This window comes from Cicer arietinum, chromosome 6 (genome assembly GCF_000331145.2).
Source record: "Cicer arietinum cultivar CDC Frontier isolate Library 1 chromosome 6, Cicar.CDCFrontier_v2.0, whole genome shotgun sequence".
Taxonomy (NCBI): Eukaryota; Viridiplantae; Streptophyta; class Magnoliopsida; order Fabales; family Fabaceae; genus Cicer; species Cicer arietinum.
The window spans coordinates 62,739,335-62,763,185 of record NC_021165.2 but is presented as its reverse complement, the minus strand read 5'-3'; the positions used below and the strand labels follow the sequence as shown (position 1 = coordinate 62,763,185).

The window sequence follows — 23,851 nt, the reverse complement described above, 5'->3', positions numbered from 1 at the left end:
TTTCAAACAACATCGTTACCTCACTGTGATAGATTGTTAGACAAATATGAAGTTTCTATTAATAAAAATAACCACCTCATTCATGAGGATGTGAATGTGTGTTGAAAATTTAGTGGCCAATTAAAAAAAATGAATTAAAAGTAAAATACAGTTAATTACACAACGACTTGACCGTTTTTTAAAAGCAATGGTTTGTAGAAATAACCACTTCATTATGCAAAACTTCCATTACATCACGATTTGATATGTCAGTTGAGAATTTAGTGGCAATTTAAAAAATAAGAATAATGAATTAAAAATAAAATACAATCACTTACACAACAACATTTTTTGAAAGTAATGGTTTTTTAAACACTAGTTTAGACTTCAAATTAATTTAATTAAAAAATTATATTTATTTTATGAATTCTTTTAGTGCCACTTTTCTTCTTAATTCAGCATCCGCTATTAACGGTCTCTCCTCAATAATATTATCATTTATATTATCTCATCTATACACAATTCTTGATCTTTCTCCGATGTCTAGAAAAAAACAAGATTTTGTTGCTTCAATTTCTCCAAAAAAAGAGTAATGAAATTTGGTTATTAGAGTTGTGCGAATGTGATTTATGTTTGATCTGAATGTCAAACATAAATTCTATGCGATGGAAATGGTATTGATGGATGAGAAGGTTTAATTCTTTCTTTTATAAATTCAAAGTTTTAAATTATACACAAACTTATTTGTTAAGTTATTAATTTAACAAAATTCTGTTTCATATTTCTAGGGTGATAAAATTCCAGCAACAGTGCGAAAAACTCTTATTTCTCGATTTGAGACTAATATTCATGAGGGAGATGTGTACAACTTTCGTTCTCTTGGTGTTGCGTCTAACTGTGAAGTATATAGAAAAACGAACACCAATTCAAATTGAATTTGCAAAATGATACAATGGTCCGAGAATTAGAAACTAGTTTGGTCACAACCTCTCCGTACTCATTCATTTCATTCCCAAAAATTTGAAATGTTAACATGAATTACTTGATTGGTAAATTTATTTCAATCTGTCATTGTTATTTTATTTTAGTTATTTACAGTTTAATCATTATTATTTTAAGAATTGTGTCAATATAAAATTTAAAGTTATTGAGTTAGAGTAGATGGGTGTGACTTTTTATACTATATAATTTTTTTCAGTATGTAATAACTTTCTCTATTAATTATTAACTAATTTTATTTTCTTTATGTAGTATAAGAAATGAATGTTCACCGTTTGGATCCTATGTGGATGAATTGAATGCATATTTGCAATCTGGTTATAATCAAAATGTTGTTGTACTTGTTCAGTTTCTAAAAGCGAAGATGTTTAATGGTAAAAGCCAACTACAAAATGTAATGAATTGTACTAAGCTTTTATTCAACCCTGAAATTCTTGAGTTAGTTTCTTTCAAACTCAAGTAAGGTTAAAAGTAAACTAGAAGTACTACCAACTAACTTATTCAATTTTTTATTTATTTATTTTTATTTAAATACTAAATTTATAGTATGAATTGACATATCCACTATTTTTACAAAACATGACAAATTTGAAATGCTATGAAGAGAGGGCAATACTTGCTCCAACTCATGATACTGTAGATATCGTTAATGATTATGTTTTATCATTAATTGCAGGTGAGGAAAAGGAATATAATAGTTCCGACTCAACTGTCCAATGAAAAGTGTGTTGTGCATAGAGATTGGTTCACACCTGAATTTTTGAATGACATGAAATATTCAGGAATTCCAAATCACCGATTAAAATTAAAGATTGATGTTCCAGTCATGCTTTTGAGGAACATTGATCAAGCTAGCGGACTATGTAATGGAACAAGATTGCTCATAAATGAACTGTGTATATAAATTATTGGAGCAACTGTGATCACGGGAAAAAATATCGGCGATAAGATTTATATAACAATGATGAATTTGGTTCCATCTAATTCAGCTTTCCCATTTAAATTCGAGAGAAGATAATTTCCATTGTCGTTGTGTTTTGCAATGACCATAAATAAGAGTCAAGGTCAATCTCTTTCTCAAATTGGTTTGTATTTAAAGCGACATGTATTTATTCATGGTCAGTTATATTGGCTATTTCATGAGTAAAGTGTATGGAAGGATTAAAGATTGTTATTTTAGACGAAGAAGGAAAACCGTGTATCGACACAAAAAATATTGTGTACAACGAAATTTTCAATAATTTGTAAACATGTCGATGACATTCTTTTTACGGTTTAGATTTGTTTATTGTAAGTTATTTTTTTGGTATGAAATTAATTGATGATAAAATTCAAATTATGTCTTTAATGTCAACACCAATAAAACTATGTATTTAATGTCAATGCTAATTCAAGTTGTTATATTATATAAGTTAATATAACAATATATTTATCAAAATAGTAATCTGTATCCGTGCAACGCACATGTTACACACTAGTTATACTATAAAAATAAAAACAAAGAGTGAAATGAACGAGAGAATCATATTATGCATGACCAACCTCTAAATATTGAATTTAAACCAAGTTATGAATACGTGGTTTGATTTTGCGAAAATTAAAAACCATTTAAACCCCAAAATTATATATATGTATCATATTTTAATAAATATTTACAACGGATAAATATAAACTCTTTCAAAAGAAAAAAAATTATAAGTTATTTAGGATATCACATTTCTCAAAATACAAACGGAACACCTTAAACTTTTTCCTTCTATAAAACAATGCAATTTCAATAACCTTTATTTAAATATAATTCCTTAATTTGATTCCAAAAACTTACTAGTACTTATAAGGTTTTCATAAAAAACTCGTTTTTAATTAAATAAGTAAAATACAACTTATAACTCTCATTCGTAGTATCACCTATTAGAGCGGAACTTCTTCCAAACTTGTACTTCAAGACTCATTAATTTGTAATAACACAAACAATGAAGGAGATGAGTTTCGAAATCATGATGATAATATAATATAAATAAGAAAAACATACAAATAATTATAATTGATCGTATCATAACACATTACAATATATCAAAATATTCAAGAAAATAATATCACATTATAATGTCAAAATACTCAAGAAAAATCAATACATTTAATTATAACATCAAATAATCTAAAATAAATTATTATCGTAAGTGATACATATTAATCATAACAAAACAATCACATGAAAATACAATAATATGCATGAGCTTAGACTATACTTCTTCCCAATTTGGTACCATTATAACTATGAAATACTTAGTTATGAGGTTTGATACTATTCCATCACTCAAGTGGATGGACAATTCAAATTGACCTTGTCCTCATTGATCTACTCAACTCAATGCGAGACACATATACACGACAGTCGAGGTAAAATTGTGTTGCATGTTAGCTTCCGATATTTGAAGGGCTATCTCCAAGTCACCTAGGAGTTGCTCACTTGAATACCTCAAATGTCTAACAATCTTGCTTAAGGCTTAACAATAGACCGCCACGATCAAGTTCATTCAATTGTACTTCCTCAAAATTATTAGGCTTGTCAAGCCCTACCTATATGATGACACAGTAATATCCACTTCAAAAATTCCCAACATCTATTTTCTCCTCTCATTGGCCTATGATGCTCAATTAAGACCATCATATCAAGCACAAATTAGAATCACCACTATTTCATCAACTATGGTGTTATTTCAATATTCTCATCATACATTATCATCATCACATAAACTTATCATAATGCATTCATTTTTTATTATCACATAAACTTATATCTTACAATGTATTTATATTTTATTATGACATCACATAAACTCATTTAATCGAACATACACACAAAATTCATTCGACACCCAATATCACAATAGTATCAAACACCACACATTTAAAGAAATTAAATCAATCAACATCTTATAAAAGTTTTTATTCCATGTTTTAATCTCACAATTTCTATATTTGCACATTAATTAATTTATTCCTCAAATGGCTACTACCATACGTAGTGAGACCCAAATGAATATTTGGGAAGTCTCATTTTCCCGTTCATCTCACAATATATTATATTCATGAATTAGAACACTTTCTCACCCTTTATCTTATTCGATGCTTTCTCAAACTCATAAATCAATGAGAGTTTTCAACGACAACTACAGATCGACAACGAACAAAGCCGAGATGCGGGCGATAAATTATTTGAAGCATAAAAATAAATGTTAAATAATTAATAATAATTTTAGGAGCAAAAATGAAGTCAAATCGACGAGAAAAAAACTATAGAAAAAGTCTCACTGACACGTCGAAGTGCTAGAAGGGTCATATGTCAATTTCACTGAAAAACACAAATGGGTAGTGTTTCTTGAAGATTTCGACAAAAGGAATCCAAAAATGATTCCAGTTTTTTGAGATAACAAATGTGGTAATTGTAATCGGGCACAAGTAGCTTGCCGAAGGAAAGAAATGCAATTGTTTTTTTATGAAACAGAGTCACAATCGATAAAATTGATGTTAAAAATGGATTAAGTGGTCGATTTTGTGTGAGATAGAGGTTGTGATTGATTCCAATGATAAAAAATTAGTGGGAGTGAATTTGAGAGAAATAAGGTTTACTGCGTTATTTGGCTCCTGTGTGTTTTTGGTTTTTTTTTTTTTTATTAAAAAAAAATTTAGATGGAATGGTGCATATAACAGATGTATAGGTGCATGAGTAAAACAGTTTGTAAGACCCAACACAGGGGAGTCCAGTCTAAGGAAGGAATGGAGGTGTAATGAGCAACTCACAAATGTATGAAAGAAAAACCAAATCCAGTAACAATAATAGTCCAAATTAATACACAGAAGTAGAAAATAGGAGTGTAAATAGTTGTCTAGTCCAAAGTCTATTTTATAGTATTTCTAAAAGTCTTTAATGAATTGTTTGAACATAAAGAATATGTTATTATGCGAATTTAAAAAATGAAATCCCATGTTGGAAAACGCTCATATATTGAGTAGTTTTCAACTCTATAAATACTAAAGTCTCACGTTGGATATTTAATATACACGGGTTTGCTTCCATCACTATATAAAGAGTGTCGAACTCTTGTGAAAAATACACCAAAGTTTGAGAAAGTTCCCAACTTTTTCTTTTCTCCATTTTTTGGTTGATGCACTTTTGAGCCATTTAATACCACTGTCATTTTAAAGCACTTTTAATACCACTGTCATTTTAAAGCAGTTTTATATTGTAGTTCATTCGTTTTATGAGTGGTCATAGTTCCATATCAGAAAAGGCTTTAATCGCCTTATTGAGAGTGACTTTAACCTCTATATTAAGGATGTAATTCTAGTACGGTTTTCTACGGTGTAGTAGAACTCCGATATAGTTTGTCTGAACTGTTTTATCTTGGGGACTTCGCAATTGATAGTCTATCTTGCACAAGTTGGGGTGTACAACAAAACGTCTTAAAGAGAGCGACATACTCTGTGACTCAACCTAGTAATATTTTCGATGGCTAAAAATTTATTTTAAAATAACTTTTCGAAACTAAAAAAAACATGAAAAAATAATTTATTTACTCATATACATTAGAAACTTTTTCTCCAAAATACTCATTTTAACATAATATTATTCTTCCTTAAAATAAATAAATAAATAAGCAAATTTAATTTTAACTACTAAATCAAAAATCCAAAAAATCATCACATCATACAAACACCTATAAAGAAAATTGATCATAATATTTATCAACATATATCCTAGAACACTATAAATATCAAATTAACTTGGTAAAATAGTATTTTAATTAATTAAATAGTCTACTATAAAAGTTGGGGTGTTACACACGTCGAGGGGAAGAAGTTAATTTTGACAACTAACAACCATAACAAAAAGACAATTGTCGAATATTCTTTCAATCAAGCGAATATGAATTATTGTATAACACATTCAATACTCGTTATAATATACTTGAATCCGCTACTCAATTACTTAATAATATGTATCAACAAAACTTTTAGATTCCAAACTTCAATAATATATATACCCCATTAAATCAAATATAAGACTATACTCAAGGTGAAAGTAGTTTTTCTATCGCACTTCCCCTGCGACATCCTCAAGAAGATGAAGACGAAGAAGAACAAAGCCGTGATGTACCATGAGAAAATATCAGCAATGTGGTACTGGAGGCCACGTTCGACATTACTTTTATTGTAATTTTTGAAAAATTTATATTATTTTTTATGAATGAGTTTTAATAAATAATATTAATTGTATATATATATATATTGTTAAATTAAAAAATATTAGATGTAAGAAATCTCTTTTTTAATATGCTGACTTTTTTTAATTAAAAAAAATTCTTAAGAAAGTTATATTTTACAAATTTAAATTTTTTGAGTTTTTTAATAAAGTCATCTTTATAAATGATAACTTCTAACTAAGTCATAAAAATGATAGTTTAATATATAATTTTAAAAAATAAATATATTGACAATTCTTTTAAAAATTTGAGTTATTAAAAAAATCCAAATTGTGTTATTACAAAAAATCCAACAATTATCAAGACTCAGTTACATTAGCTGAACAATTTTTGTGATTAATTGTTAGGGTAGGTCGCTACACCGAATGCAATATGGGCATGACCTACCACTTTTAATATCGTTCTTTAAATTTCGTACTATCTGATTACTGTCAGCTGTTGTCTAAGACCAAATGTTTCATTGAGAGAAACAACCGTCTCTTACATAATATATTAAAAAAAATTCTAAATTTAATTTAAACGATAAATACTGATATTATTAAATTAAGTATTGTAAAACAAATTAAAATTATGTTGAATTAATTAGAATGATATCTACCTCTTTTCTAAAAAGAAATATATAATACTAATTAAGAATCTGAACAAAAAAAGTTTATGAAATGAAAGAGCATAATACTAAAAAAGAGATTAATGAAAGAGTCAATGCACTGTATTAAACCTTCCTAATTTTCTTTTCTGTCTTGACATTTTCTTTTCGATTTTTTATAATGCACTTCTCAAACTTTTGTCATTGCAAATAAATAAAAAAGTCCATATCATCATTTAAGTTCAATTCACATTTAGACTTTTTAAATATTTTTCTCTCGATTCGATTTTTTAAATTATATTTATGTTTGTACTATTAATTATTTTTCTTATTTTCAACAACATTAATGCAATTGAAATTAAATATTTGACAATTATAAACTCTACTCAATTAAATATTGCAATGATATGTCTTTTTTATTAATATTAAAAAAAGTATTAATCAACTTTATATATGATCTATATTTTTTAATTTTCTCTACAACCATTTAAATGTATGTATAACTTTTTTACAACCATTTAAATGCATGTATAACCTTTAAAATTTTGTAAGTAACGTATATCTATATAATCAATATCATTAATTTTTTCTATCAATAAAATACATTTGGTCGACAGTTAATTCACTGTAATGTTTGTATTAGATCTTAGCATTTCATTATTGCAATTCGAGAAAACTGTTAGAACTTAAAAAAACACATGAGCAATTTAATTAATATAAACTAAAAATTAATGGTACAAATTAAATATGATTTAAATGATTAAATCAATAGAAAAAAATCTTAAAAAACAAAAACGAAAATTGTGCTAAAATTTAAAAAACTAAATAGGTATCTTTGAAAATGAAAAAAAAATAAAAATACTATAGCTCCGTTTGTTTGTATATGTGGGAAGTGACAACTTATACTTCTACTCATTCATAAGGTTAAGGTTTGCTAAACTTTTGACACTCTTGGTGTCATAATTCTGTGAAATATTTGGTGATTTAGGAATAGGTAGGACTTTGATTCTTCTGTCCCGATCTTGAATGCAGTGGTTGCGACAATCTATCCTCGACTTACTAATAGATGTTCAGGAAGTCCCTTTCTTTGGAGAGTAGTTTTTGTTTTTTATTTTTGTTTCTTTTCATGTTACAATTTTTTTCTTTTTTAAATTTTCATATATTTATTATATTTTGAATTTTAGAACTATACATTAACTATTTTCTTTTTGTCAATTATGGGCGCGTTTGTATAATATACTAAAAATATATATAATCATTGATATTTTAATTATGTTTTTGTGTAATTATTTTCAAACATCAATTTTGTTAATAAATGATTTTGTTGCTGAAAATGAAATTGTTATTTTGTTTAGCTTTTGAAGAAACCATTTTTAATAGAAAGAGTAAATACATATTCTCTTTTATTTTGAGTGCTTAAAATATCTCATGCATCCATTTTATTCAATAATTATTGATGCTGTCATCTTATTCAAAAATAAATAAAAGTAAAATATCTCAATTCTTTATATTTATATATATATATATACACATATATATATATATATATATATATATATATATTTCAATTAGTCAATTTAGATAAAAATGAGAACTTTTTGAAACAATATCTAGAAAAAAAATTCACTTATAATTTGGTAAATATTAAACCAAACTCTGAATTTTGGGCATTTTACCAAAAGTTAGTTTGCAAAAATTATTTTATTAGAAATCAATTTTAAATTGACAAGAATATTTTACCTTGACTTCTGATGAGATATTTAACGCTATGTGAAAAAAATTCGAAGGAATAAATAAATAAAGAATTTTGAAATGATAGAATTTTTTATATTATTAAATCTGTATACCAAATTCTATAAGTGGAGGGTTCTACTACTATCGAGTCTTTAATTTTAATCTGGTGTGGAAATTGACAGACTCAAACAACTTCTAATTAATGTAAAATAAAATATTGGAGTATGTTAAATATTGATGTTCGCATCAAATGCTTCAAAACTCTGGTAATTATTATGCATGTTTTTATTAATGTGAAGGATGAGCAATGAAGCTCATTTTTTAACCTCAGGCTTTCTTAATGGATTGATTTCAATCTTACATTAACTGATGTTGGCTCGATCGTAGGTCATTAGTCTTTTGTGTTTGATATCATAGTAAATATATTGTGGATGGACATGAACCAATTAGCTTTCTCATGAACATCACTTGATTATGAGCAATTTTATCAATCTTTAAATAGATAATTTTTCTTCAATCATCAACATCTTTAACTTTGCCATTCTTCATTTATAGAGGATCGTAAAAGGAAGATTATTGTTAAATAATACTCTCATGATCCTAACTCTTTCAAGCTCAATATTGATGGTTCTTATCATGACACAACATACATCGCTGTTTGTTAAGGGCTTATCAAATATCATAGAGGAGTTTATATTTGCGGGTTCTTTTAAAATCTTGGACGAGATACCTCTTTGTTAACTGAGCTTTGTTGACTAATTCATGGTATCATAATGGGTATTGGGAGAGATTCAAAAAATTAGTGTCTAGATGACATCATCACCAGATTTCTGAACAATTGCTCATCCAATATTTTTATGAAGGCTTGCTACCTATGGATAGAAGCATTTTGGATGTTGCTAGTGGGGGATCACTTGTCGATAAGACCCCAGATGCGGAAAAGGCTTTGATTGAGAACATGTCCATTAATTCTCAACAGTTTACAACTAGAAACAATTCAGTAGTGTTGACAAGTTGTGTTAATGAAATTCAAGCTTGTTCCCACAATAATTTAGAAGGTAGACTTAATGAGCTTACATCTTTAGTAAAAAATTGGCAATAGGTAAAACCAAACAATGGTATGTGGTATTTGCATTTCTCTAGAGCATCCTATAGATTCATGTCCTACATTGCAAGAAGATCCAATTGCTGATGCTCCTCAAACATATGTAGCAAATATATACAATCCTAAAACCAACTATGATCTGTCATCTAATAGGTACAATCTTGATTGGAGAAACCATCCCAACCTAAGATGGGGGAATTCACCTGCACAACAACAACCTAGGCAGCAACACCAGCAACAAAATATTCCACAATAGCAAAACAATGCACCTTCATTAGAGGATCTCGTTAAGCAGATTGCTGTCCAGAATCTCCAATTTCAACAAAGAACATATTCCACCATTCAAATTTTGGAAACAAAGATTGGTCAGTTGGCCACTTCAATTAATCAATTGCAGACTCAGGGGTCAAACCTATTGCCTGCACAATCAATAGTAAATCCAAATGCTCCTAATGTCAGTGCAATTACATTGAGGTCTGGGAAAGCTATTGAAATACCAAATGTACTGGAAACTGCTGTGAAAAATAACAAGGTTGTTGAGGAAACTTTGATACCTGAAACTGTTGATGTTGAGAAAAATATACCATGTTCTTTTCCTCAAAGGGCATTGAAGACTAAGATAATGGATGAGGCAGATAGGGACAACGAGATCCTGGATACATTTAGGAAGGTGGAAGTGAACATTCCCCTCTTTGAAGCAATTAAACATATTCTAAGATATGCAAAATTTCTAAAAGATTTGCACACACACAAGAGAAGGTTAAAAGGTAATGAAAAAGTAAACATGGGGTGAAATGTTGCAGCCTTCATTCAGCGCATGCCTTAGAAATGTAAAGATCCATGAACTTTTTCTATTTCATGTACCATAGATAATAGTCAATTTGAAAATGCTATGTTAGATTTAGGAGCTTCCATTAATGTTATGCATACATCTATTTTTAACTCTCTTGCTCTTGGACCTTTACAGAGTACATGTGTTACCATTCAATTGGCGAACAAGAGCAATGATCGTCCTGCTGGACTTGTGGATGATGTACTTGTTCGAGTCACTGAATTGATGTTTCCTGCCGATTTTTACATTCTAGACATGGAGGGAGAGGAGGAGAATAAGTCCAACAAGACGCCTATCATCTTAGGCAGACCATTCTTGAAAACTGCTAGAACAAAAATTGATGTACATGCTGGAACTCTATCCATAGAATTTGGTGATAACATTGTAAAGCTCAATAAAGCTACAACTTTTGGAGAGTTTAACCTTTTCCTTCATCTGTTCCTTAAATTTTATCTCTTATAAAAAAAAATAAATGAATGAATGAAATAAGATAAAATTTTAGACTTATTAAGTTAATTACAGTATGTTCTTTAAGTTTTCTTTAGAATTTTTCCTCCTATAAAAAAAAAAAAGTAAATGAACGAGGAAACCAAGGTAAAGATATCTATAAAAAAAGAAGGTAAAGATATATTTGTAATTTACGTACTATGTCTTTCCCTTATTTTTCACCTCTAGATTATTTTAGACCTATTAAGAAAATTAGGTAGATTATTGAATTTGCCAATTTTGTTTTCAAAATTTTACTTTAATAAATTAATGTTTTCGTTAAACAACAACACCTTAATATAGTTAATTAGTTAGAGTATTTTTTACTAAAAAATAAAAGGTAAAATACATCTCGCATACCTTTAAGTTATAAGAAAATACAACAGATTACTCTTTTATTTATTTTGTTTGTAAAAAGTTAGTTCTTGATCTCTTTTTAGTATTAAGTTTGTCTTTTATGCTTGTAAATATTTATACCAATGATCCTAATTTCAAATCAGTAAAATTAAAATTCAAAATTCTCTCAATTTTTTTTAATAAATTTGTGTAATTCAAGAAATTTTGGTTGCAATAATCATAAAAACATAAGCCCTTAATGAAATTTTAGAAAAATAATTAAATAAGAGAAAATTCATTGATTTTAGAGTTATTGAAATTAAATGTAATTTTTTTTTTTAATTTATGTCATGAAATCACATGTAAATTTATTATGTTATTCTTTATATGATTGATAACAAAACACAGTACCATTTTAAAAATCTCTAATTAAAAATAATTGAAAGGAAATTATATGACTAAAATTAGTTTAACATTATAACTTTTATAAACATAAATGACTAACTTAATTAAAATAAAGTTAAATGATCAATTTAATATTTTCAACAAACTTACAACAAACTTAGGATTACACGATGTATTTTGCAAAACTAAAATAATCTATTTATTTATTTACTTACTTATGGGATTATATTAAACAAAAAAGAATTTGAAGTAGGAACCCGAATACAATCATAATCTAACTAATTGCAAATATATGCTTTTTTTAAAAAACATTATAATTTTCTAGCAATACTATTTATATGTCAATGTCTGAAATTTCTTAAGAATATCAACTATTAATGTCCCACAGAAGTACTATTAATGTGGGATTCATCCATCCTATGCATGATAGTAGTAAATATCTAACGTTGAAGGTGTCTTTATTGCAATCTGTTGACACCAACAACTAATTTATACCAAAGGGTCCCCAATATTTAATATACTCATGAGATCACTCTATTGCTACTTGTATATTTATATGCTCCACACTTACCACCTTCTCTTCAACTTATGTAGTGTTCTGTTTATCAGTTTCTTCCCCTGCTTCATTCTTCATAATGGCTTATGTTCATCTTATAACACTTCTTTTCTTTGCATTAGTTCTTGCTAGAATTGATCTATCAGCATGTCAAATGGTTAAGGGAAAAGTCTCATGTGTTGATTGCACTCACAACAACAATTTATCTGGTTTGTGCTACCTAACTCTCTATTTCATCTTTGCCTTTGAGTTTAAATAAATGTCATTATTATTATTATTACTTTATTTACCAGCTTAATAGTAAACATATATATTTGGATATGACTATGAAATATATTAACACATGTTTTTTAAAAAAATTGTGGAAGACGAAATTATCATTAATTAAATTGATATTTAGGATTATTTTCCAATTATTTTAGACAGATTTAAACTCTATCTTTTCGTATCACAAAGTCAAAAATCTTAAATATAATATCATCAATTAATTTATTCATTATGGTCCATAAAGACAACTAGCTAGTAAGATCCTAGTTTTAAACTCCCAACAAATTGGCCCAACAAGACCCTAGCTTTAAACTCCCAACAAAATTACTAATTTTTGACCGAACAAAACCCCTTAATCAAACAAGAGGTCTCATTGAGAATGTCTTTGAGATTTTGTACAAGGTTCTAAGGATATTGGACCAACCTTATTTGTCAATATTTATTGCTACTCATCTGAGAGCAACTTAACCACCCTTTACTTTTTTTAAAAATCACACATGATTTTGGAAGAGGAAAACTATGTTTTTTCTTTTGAAATTACACATCTAAACAACATAAAACTATTTTTTTTGCTTACTTTATAACAACTAAATTCATATATTATATAGGAATGTTGTACCTTGACTCTTGAAGTTCTTCCATGTTTTTCAGATATTAATGTCTCATTGAAGTGTGAAGGTGTTAAAAAGCTAGCTATGACAACAACAAAAGATGATGGCTCCTTTAAGGTTAACCTTCCTTCAGACCATACAAAAACTTCTATGAACTGCTTTGCAACACTTCTTGGTGGGCCAATTCAACTCTATGTATCAAAACAAAACCAAGTTTCACAAATTATCAAAGGAAAAGAAAAAAAAGACTACACAATTTCCACTCCTCTTAGTTTCATGATATCATGCCCCAAAAACACAAATTGTAAGGCTTCAACAGCTTTTGGTTCATCCAAAACAGTTGATTTTCCTCTGCCTCCAGAATGGGGTTTGGCACCTACTAGCTATTATATACCTTTTTTCCCTATCATTGGAATACCTTAATCATGTGTTCAGGTGACATGTAATCACTTGAATAATAAAATTTATAGGGAACAATAGACTCTTATAAAGTCTTGATTTTTTTTTTTTTTTTTTTTTTTTTTTTTTTTTTTTTTTTTTTTTTTTTTTTCTAGTCTTGTTTGTAATATATAATTATCATAATTATAGATATAATGAATGATGTATCATGTGTAGCTATGGAGAAATGCAACATATATGTAATGATGTATCATGTGTGTTTTGAAAAACTGTTAAGTATATATTTGTTCATCTGCTTTCCAAGCTTCAAAGTAGATATATGTTGTTGTATGGTTGAGGAATATTAGTATCACTCATTTGAACAAACTTTTTATGATTGGTTTATTTTTGAAGAAAATCAATACATTTCTGAAAAATTAATCACTTTTTTAAACAATAAAATCAAACAAAAAAGATAGAGTATGTCATAGAATTTAGTTTAAAAAATAGTTACTAGCATTCCTTCACTATGGTTTGTCAACTTATGTTGCAATGTTATACTGTACGATATTGCTATACAAATTCAAACTCTGCTCGTCTAATGTATAGTTCTTTCTTAATTAGAAGATGCTACTACCTTAATGAAAAAAAAAACATAGATATTGTAAAGGAAAATGATGTGTGTACATTATTGTATAATATACACCTAAAAGAGAAAGAAATAAAGATTAATGTAATATATTGATGAAAAAAAAAATGTTGAATGGGTGTTTGAGAATTATAGGTATAAGAGTTTGTTTATAAATGATTTGTTTAACAAATCCATATACACTAACAATTATTTTTATGTACGAGACTGACAATAGTCTTTGAATGTATTCAAACTACAAAAACATGCTTAAATGTTTGCTTTGTTAATTATTCTAGTATTTGAATGTGACTTTTTTTTGATAATTTATTTATTAAAAGTGTATATTGACATCATTTTGATTTATAAAATTATTAACAAAAAAGTTATTAGCCGATGTGTTTACAATTTTAATATGTTCAGATGCTATAGTTCCATTGTTAGACACATTTAAAAATAAAATTATGACTATTTCGTCTAAAATGAAATATAAATAAAAATAACATATATTTGATAAAAATTAATTTCAAATAGATCAATTTTTTTCATTTTATTTTATTTTATTCTAAAATAAGTATCTACTATCATTTTATTTTATTTTATTCTAAAATAAGTATCTACTATGAAAAAGATGGAAAAATTAATTAGAGGCACATGGCCTCTTTCCTCCCACACATTTTATAAGGATGCATGCATCAGAGGATAAGTCCCCTTCATTATAAATCAAACCATCAACAGCAACACTACTGCAGAAGCATTAATTATCTCCGGACACTAGTGTTCAACGGCAATAGTACAACATTAATTATCACCACAAAAATTTGTATTTCTCATTTTAAAAATTTGAGATTTTCAAAACCACATATATATAGAACTTCAATGTTGGGAAAACGTGTTTGGGATTTGGATCAAAATTCAAAAAGTTGTTAGTCAGCATTATATATCAACCATCAGTACCTCAAAAACAGAAACTTGTTGGAGCCTTATCTCATCCAAAAGTTCTCTCTCCTACTTCGAAATACTCACATTCACAACGATATTGTGTATTATTTAGATATGTTAATATCGATAATAATTTAATAAAATTAATTAATTAAATATAATTATATATATTAATAGATATTGTATCAACACCAACACATGTTAGACGTGACTTTAATTAGAAGTGTCAATAACAATCTTGTTTGAAAGTCAATTGCCAAAAACTGTTTTTGTCTCAAGAGAAATAATATAAAAATATAAATTTAGACATAAATAAAATAAAATATAATATTTATATTCATATATTATTTCTCTTATCTTAAAGATATGGCTATATTTATAGATTTGGTGGTGGTAATTTTCTTTAAAGATATAATCAGAAAATGAAATTGCCAACACCGACTCTAAAGATACATTTTTATGTGGCATGACCATAAAAGTCTTCATTTGGCTTGTTTGTAACAAATCCATTCCAACTTTTTCTTTGTTACATCATAGAGGAATGTTGTCATCATGTGGCTTGTTGTCATCCAAGGTGCAACTTAGAGGAGGAAGACATCATGCACTGTTTGAAATATTGTCCTTTGACCGTGTCTTTATGGCACGTTCTTGTTTCAATACATTAATTCTTTTGCGTGGAATCAACATGCATGGAGTCATGGAAGATTAAGTAATAAAGACTAATTAGTTTTTTAATTTGTTGATTAATTGTTGTATATCTGTTTAAATATAAATGAATGTTATTGATATTGACTTTAACTCATATTGTATAATCTTTTAATCATATCTAAGAGATTAAGACATAAGAAGCCCCAATCGAAAAACTACCACAAGTCAATCATTTTTTGTTATCCATCTCTCTATGTTTTAGGATCTATACATCAATATATATATAATAAAATACAAGAAAGATCCATGTCGTGTAAGTTATCAAATTGACAATGCTTAAATTTCTTACACGTCTAAATAGTTGTACTCATTTCGTATTTTATTATCATAAAGGCATCTCACACACAAACTAAGTCTATTATCACACTTAGCTTTGTCATTTCTTACACAACCATCGTAACAACTTGCAGAAGCAGTTTTTGCCAGGCACCCGAGTCCATTATTATTTTTTCTCTATCACATTGTCAAGTGTTTTTACATTTTTTTTTTTTTTGCATATTAATTCATGTTATTCTTAATGGTAAACGTTTAATCTTTTAATTTTTAATTTCTTTGGAATAATTAAAATGATCATTAGGGGCAAATGTTTGTCAAAGAAAAACTGATTAAAATTAGTATTTTTTAATATGACAACATAGAAATTAATCTTTGGTTGTAAAATTTATATACAGGATGAATGTTTCTCATTAAACAATTAATTAAATTAGTATATTTTTTATAGCTTTTAAATAAAAAAAAAATATTTAAGATAAAATATGTCTTTAGTCCTTATAAAATTTCAACGTTTCAATTTTAGTCTTTAAAAAATATAAATACAATTTTGAGTTATACAAAATTATCATGTATACAGTTTTAGTCATTTCTGTTAAGGCAACATATATTTTTTAATGAATTTTGTCATGCATATTTATGACATTATAAAAAGTTCATCCACAAAAAATGATTTCTAAATTCGATTTTTAAGTTCATATTTTCATTGCTTTTATCTTGATATTTTTAAATTTAAAATATTAATTTAAGTTCATATTTTAAATCATCAAAAGTTAAAATATTCTAAATTTTGTGGAGGATAGTTTTATAATGTTCTAAATATGATTGCAAAAAATCATTTAAAACTTTAAATTTAAAGGACAATTAAACATGTTTCGTATCAACAGAGACTAAACATAATATCTGAATAACTTTGTAGGGATTAAAAATATATTTTTATTTTATAGCAACTAATATTAAAAGGTCGAGATTTTATAGGGACTAAATATAAATTTAATTCAAATATTTATCATATACTAATTATAATTGTAATATATCATTCACGGGACAAATATTTCTAATTAAAAAATTATTATTTTTTTTTATTTGATTAAAGAATTACTTAAAATTATAATGTTTTGAATAACATGAATATAAAAATAAAAACAATTATAATATACTAACTATAACTTTTTCGCACTTCAATTTTTCATTATAAAAGTCATTTGTGTGTACAATTTATACACGGAACAATTATTTCTCACTAAGCAGTTAATTAAATTTAGCATTCTTTGTATCTACTAAATAAAAAATAATAATTATAATATACTAATTTAAGTTTATTATAAAAACTATACATGAGATAAATATTTATCGTTAAATAATTACTTGTTTTAAATGACTAAATAATTAATTAAATTTATTTTATTTTAATTTCATCGACAGTAAAATGAGAACAATGCTTGAATTTTTCACTTTATTAAACGCGGAATAAATTGATATGTTGAAAAACACGATATAAATATTTATTACTGATAAATATAAAATATCACGGGACATTTATTTGCCACTAATACATAATTAACTAACTAAAGCACACTCTAAATAAAAATAACTACAATATACTAATTTCAGTTTATTATAAAACCTATAAACAAATGTTGGTCGCTAAATAAATAAAATCAAAATTTTTTAATATTATCGACATAAAAATGAGAACAATGTTAATATACTAATTATAATTTTTTCACACTTTAATTTTTTATGTGATTACTGATGGGATAAATATTTATAACTGATGCATAAAAAAACACAAGATAAATATTTGTTATTGATAAATATTAAAAATCACGGGATATATTTTTTGCCATTGATATATAAAAAAATGTAACAAATATTTATTACTGATGAATATTGTAAAACACATGACAAGTTTTTGTTTTTGATAAATATTAAAAAAAACATCTGACAAATATTCCCAACTAATACATATAAAACACAAGATAAATATGTCACTGATAAATATATAAAATAAATATTTATCACTGATAAATATTTGTTACTGATAAATATTTGTCTCGAATATCTACAACTCATTATCAATTTGGTACAAAAACAAACAACTCATTATCGATTTTAATTTTATTTGGTAATTATTAATTATAATAAATTATTAAAATTAAATTAGCTAGCAATATTGGCAAAAAGTGTTGCTTCCTTACAGGCTGAGTCATCCCGTCGTCGTCGTCATCCAGATTTTATCGAGGATGAGTCTAGCGATGATGACGACGAGGAGTAATACTGATTTCAGGTCAATTTCGTATAGTAGTTATGACTACATATTTTGCTTAGACTTGTAGGCATTATCTATATATATTCTTACGATAGTGTCGTTATGTGTATTTTGAAACTTATGACAGTGACAATGTGCTTATTTTGAGAATCACGGTAGTGTAATTTGCCCTTATTTTGAGACTTATGGAAGTCATGATGTGTATTTCGAAAACACCATTTACATAAAATTTCACTTTGTATTGACAATGATGTTTTAATATGCTTACAATTTATTTTAAACATATATTAAAAAATACAACAAACTGTGAAAAAAAATAAAACTAGAATTAAAATCATTTTATCATTACCCACATACATTTCATGGATAAAATTATCAATATCAAATATAAAATAGTAGACTTTTACGGATGGTCCGTTAGTAATGTTATTTGCGACTTTTCCGCCGGTAAGTATCTACTATTTTATCTACAAAAAAATCTGAGTAATTTTACCCACGGAGACTCGGTGAGTCATATTACCCACGGACAATCCTTAATTAAGTGTGTCCCACTGCTTGTCCGTCGATAAATATATTCCTACGAGCGATTTAACTACGAACCTGTGTCCGTGGATAATATGTGCATAATTTCATGTTATCTACGGACATTCCTGTAGGTAAAAATAAAATCTGCCGTTAGTAATAACAGTTTTTCTTGTAGTGATATATATATATATATATATATATATATTATACGTAAGAGATTTAATATTTTTTCATTAACTTTTTTTCATTTATTACCTAGGAGTAAAGTATAGTAAGGGTGTTTTACTAGTTATTATTAAAAAACTATAATATTAATGGATTCTGATATCTTTAATAAATCAATATATTATAGTTTTTAAAGTTGTTTATATTTAACATTTATGCTCATATATTCATTTAGCTTATGCAATAAAATATAATTAAAGTAGTAGTTACAATAGTATTTATATTCTTGGTGGAGCTGGAGATTATAAGAAACTTAAAATGCAATGGTGTAGAAAATCCCTAATTTTATAATATCATTTGATGTTGAAATATATATTTCTAATCCAATTTAGATCATATACAATCTTACTAAGGCAAAGTCAATCCAACACTTTTTGAGACTTATAGAAGATGATGACTCCTTCATGGTTAGCCTTTCCTCATATCACATAAAAACTTCCTCAGATCACATAAAAACTTCAATGTAACTACTCTGCAAAACTTCTTGGTGGGTCAATTCAACTTTATGCATCGAAACCATTAGAATATAATTCATTCTTATTTATGAATATGAAATTGCAAAATAAGAATGTAAGACGTTTGATAATGAAATATACCCAATGATACAAATATAAGTCTCCGACTACATAACAACTGATATAATTTAACAAAAGCTGGAACATGAAAAACTTCGCCATCTTTTGGGGGGGATAGGTTATATAAAATTGGTTATAAATATTTAAAATCTTGAAAGTTTATTTTGAAGAGCAATAGTTTATGGGTTGTAAGTCTCGTGTCTAAGCTGACGTACAGACGTTTAAGGGCAGTGAATCCTTGAAAGTTTCTTCAAAAATAAAAAGGCAAATTTTTAAATATGGATAATCTATTTTGTAGAACTTCTTCTTTCTCCACTCCTTCTACCCAAAACTTCCCAGAAAAAAGGGAACCTATCAATAGTGAAGAAATCACTATTGAAGACTTCCAAAAATCTATAAACAATTGGCAAATCCCAAAAATCAAAAAAGATGAGGTCTGTGTATCTAGTCTTTTCAAAAATCTATTAAAAACCGATTATGTTATCAAAACGGAGGAACGTGATGTTACTCTTTGTAACCCCTTTGAAACAATAAATCTTCTTTCTTAAAAAACGCTCAAAAAACACGCTGACATGAACTATAATTTCATACATATAGGTCTTGTTCAAGTTGGTATAAAACCTCTAACAAGGGAAGGATTAAACACTTCAATCCTATGTGTCCTACGGGATGCAAGGTTTTTGAACTTTCAAGATTCAATTATAAGTACAGTTGAATCTAGTCTATGTCAAGGACCAATTTGGTTTGGATGTTATCCAAATTTTTCTTTGTCTTTAAAAGACCCAAACATCGCAAATTCTCTCATTTTGCAAATCAAAACTCATAATTACAAAATGATAGAAGGATCTATTCCTGTAGCTATTATTTACAGAATTCATTACAAAGCAATGTTTTCAGCCTTTACGGCAACAAAAAATTTTGAAAATAAAAATTTTGAAAATAAAAAGGGCGAAACACGATTTTTACAAACTGATCTGACTAAGGTAAACACTGTTATCCCAAGAATCATCCTCTGGAAAGATATTGATCTTCCTGAAGAATGGATTCTGGAAGGAGCTGTTAAACCACAGTTTCTCCAACAGTCAAAACCAAACAACATTCTTAAAGAAGCCATACAATACAATGACGGTACGGTAAAACTAAGTTTTTCAAGAACTTCTAGTGCCAGGTTTTCTGATGCTAGTTCCTCCAGACAGACTCCAATCATAAAATTGCCTCAAAAATTAGAAAACTTTACAAAACCTCGTTTTTCATGTTCCTGCATACCATGTGCTTCCTTTCAAAATGTTGACTACTCCACAAATATACCTCATCAAATTTACAGAACACCTCAAAACACTAATGAGGAACAACAAAACATTTCTCCACCAACTTCACCATCTTTTTCTGCTATAACTGAAAATGTTGTTAATGAACTTAATGTTATAGAAAAAGAATTTGAGGTTGATAAAACTATCCTCCATAACGATTTTTATGCTTCCAAAAATACAGAAAAAAGAACATGGTTCTTCAAGAACTTTCTAAAACAAAGACAAGATATTGGGAATGAATTTTACAAGTTTATTTTACAAAACAAGACCCATATTCTATTTTTTGAATGGTTTGAAATTTATGCCAAACAAAACCAAATTTCTTACCCTTTCAAACAAAACCTAGGTTCTGTTAATCCCATAATAACCAGAAACAAAACTCTAGAATGGGATTTAGCAACTGGACAAAAAATCCAGTCTGAACACCCACCTTTAAGACAAATCATAATAACACATCCAAAAAAACCAGTAGAAGCTGCCCCTTTCAAAATCCCAAGTGATAGTTCTGAAAAAGATATTCGAAATATCCTTCAACAAAATAATTTTATAAATGTCCATCTTAGTACAATAGCAAAACAATTAACTAAGATAGAAGAAAATCAACGAAATTCTACTGTCTCTCTGATTGAGACAACTGATCCAAAACTAAAAAACTCAGTTTTTAAAACATTCCAAATCTCAAAAACAAGTCAAAAACTGTTTAGGGAAGGCATATCAGAATTCACCCAAGCCTTACATGAACAACTCAGTAGGATAGAACATTCCTCTACCTCCACATCAATGGTAGCTAAAGATACCTTTGACAAAACAGATACGACTTTGGACCAAGTTTTTGAAATCGAACATGAACCACAAAACCTGTGTATACTTCAATGGCAGAAGGTTCAACCTTTAGCCATGGTCACATCGCCAGACTTAGGTATTGAAAATAGACCTAATGTCCTCTCTCAATCCAAATTCAATGCCAACACTGTCTACGAATGGAATATAGATGGTATGTCCGAATACAATATCTCAAGTCTCCTCCAACAAATGACAATGGCATCAAATGCCTACAAAACACAAGCCAATACACCAGACAAAGCCATAGCTGAACTCCTAATAGTAGAATTCTCAGGCCAACTCAAAGGATGGTGGGATTACCATCTCACGCCCCCTCAACATTTAGAAATTTTGAACGCAATCCAAACCACGGAGGAAGGAATTCCCATCCTTGACGAAATAGGAAACCCAATACCTGATGTAGTTGCAACACTAATACACACAATTAGCTTGCACTTCATAGGTGATCCATCACACTTAAAAGATAAAAATGCAGAACTCCTATCCAACCTTAGATGTAAAAAACTTTCTGAATTCCAATATTATAAAAACACTTTCCTAACCAGAGTTATTCTAAGGGAAGACTGAAACCAACCTTTTTGGAAAGAAAAATTCCTTGCAGGACTCCCAACCCTTTTAGGAGAAAAGGTTAGAAACAAAATTAAAGAAGTCTATGGGGTAAACCAAATCCCATATAACCATTTAACTTATGGAGAATTGGTTAGCTTCACTCAAAAGGAAGGTTTGAAAATCTGTCAAGATTTAAAACTCCAAAAAAATCTAAAATGGGAAATGAAAAAGACTAGACAAGAACTGGGATCTTTTTGTAAACAATTTGAAATACCCATGACCAATATGTCAAAAAGCTGTGAAGGATCTTGTTCAAAACCTTATAGAAAACCGCACAGAAAATCTTTCACCAAACCAGACAGACTTGAATTCTATGAAAAATCTAGACCCCAAAATTCTTACAATCAAAGAAAACAAAATTTTTACAAGAAAAAACATTTTCAAAAGAAGTTCGAACCTCAAACTTCAAAACAAATACATTGTTATAAGTGTGGCCAAACAGGACACATCTCAAGATATTGCAAGAGAAATAAAAAACTCCATGAATTAAAAATCGATGAACAAATAATTCAAAAAATAGAGGCAATACTTTTAGAAACCTCTGAAGAAGAAACTATCACGTATTCTGAAATAGGTTCATTAGAAAATGATAAACCTCTACAGTTTGATGAACTAGGGACCTCTGACTCTCTTAGTAATTCAGAAGCGAGTACAAAATCAGTTAATGTTTTAACAAAGGATCAATAACTAATTCTTGATATTATAAAACAAGTTGAAAATACAAAACTTCAAAAGAAAATAATAGGAAAACTGTTAAATACTTTTGAATCAAAACAAGGTCAACCTTCCACACCCTCATCAAAATTACTTCCTAAAACCACTTATGACCTAACAAATATCTTAGGAAAAAGAACAAAGTCACAAGCCCATGTCACAATTCAATCACAGCAAGAAGAGATTAAAATTGTAAAACAAGAGTTAAAAACTCTTAAACAAAAAAAAGAAATTGATTCAAACATTCTTCAAAATCTTCTTTCCCAGGTACAAAATCAAACCTCTTATGACCAAGAACAAGATGAAGAAGAAAGAGAAAATGAGGAATATTCTAACTAAATTGAAAATTTAGAAGAAATCCCAGAGGATTTCTTGTTCGTTCTAAGAACAATAACAACAAGAAAATATTTAATTAAAATTAATTTAGTTTTTTCTGAAGATTTCAAATTTGAAACAATTGCACTTTTTGATACTGGAGCAGATTTAAATTTCTTAAAAAGTAGCATTGTACCAAACAGATTTCTACAAAAATCTAATGAAAAACTTGTTGCAGCTAACAACTCCAACATGATTATAAAAAGTAAAACTGAAGCTTCCAAAAAAAATGGTAACGTTTCAATCAAAGCTCCTTTTGTTTTATTAGAAAATATTACTCATACTGTCATTTTAGGGACTCCTTTCATTAACAT

General features: G+C 27.8%; 2 protein-coding genes and 1 long non-coding RNA gene across 3 annotated transcripts; 2 read left to right on the top strand and 1 right to left on the bottom strand.

Moving 5' to 3' along the window:
• The first annotated feature begins 644 nt into the window (after positions 1 to 644).
• On the top strand, positions 645 to 1,882 carry LOC140920823 (uncharacterized). Its single transcript, XM_073369667.1, has 3 exons — positions 645 to 671; positions 768 to 881; positions 1,655 to 1,882. Exons 1-3 carry the CDS (start codon positions 645 to 647, stop codon positions 1,880 to 1,882), a joined length of 369 nt encoding a protein of 122 aa, XP_073225768.1.
• Positions 1,883 to 9,593: 7,711 nt separating this feature from the next.
• Positions 9,594 to 10,926, bottom strand: LOC140920880 (uncharacterized). The gene is made up of 3 exons (XR_012163481.1): positions 10,652 to 10,926; positions 10,225 to 10,322; positions 9,594 to 10,089 (listed from the first exon to the last, which is right to left on the bottom strand). It is a non-coding gene; the product is annotated as an uncharacterized lncRNA (long non-coding RNA).
• A 1,368-nt stretch (positions 10,927 to 12,294) lies between these two features.
• LOC101498249 (uncharacterized) lies at positions 12,295 to 13,858 on the top strand. The gene is made up of 2 exons (XM_004514314.4): positions 12,295 to 12,494; positions 13,204 to 13,858. Exons 1-2 carry the CDS (start codon positions 12,365 to 12,367, stop codon positions 13,584 to 13,586), a joined length of 513 nt encoding a protein of 170 aa, XP_004514371.1. The 5' UTR covers positions 12,295 to 12,364; the 3' UTR covers positions 13,587 to 13,858.
• Positions 13,859 to 23,851: the final 9,993 nt, after the last annotated feature.

Bases quoted from the DNA above. Each gene is read 5' to 3' on its own strand.
- LOC140920823 (XM_073369667.1), top strand. From the start codon at position 645: ATGGAAATGGTATTGATGGATGAGAAG. The intron at 672-767 runs GTTTAATTCTTT...TCATATTTCTAG, and splicing joins TGGTATTGATGGATGAGAAG to GGTGATAAAATTCCAGCAAC. The intron at 882-1,654 runs GTATATAGAAAA...CATTAATTGCAG, and splicing joins GTGTTGCGTCTAACTGTGAA to GTGAGGAAAAGGAATATAAT.
- LOC101498249 (XM_004514314.4), top strand. From the start codon at position 12,365: ATGGCTTATGTTCATCTTATAACACTTCTTTTCTTTGCATTAGTTCTT. The intron at 12,495-13,203 runs GTTTGTGCTACC...CATGTTTTTCAG, and splicing joins TCACAACAACAATTTATCTG to ATATTAATGTCTCATTGAAG.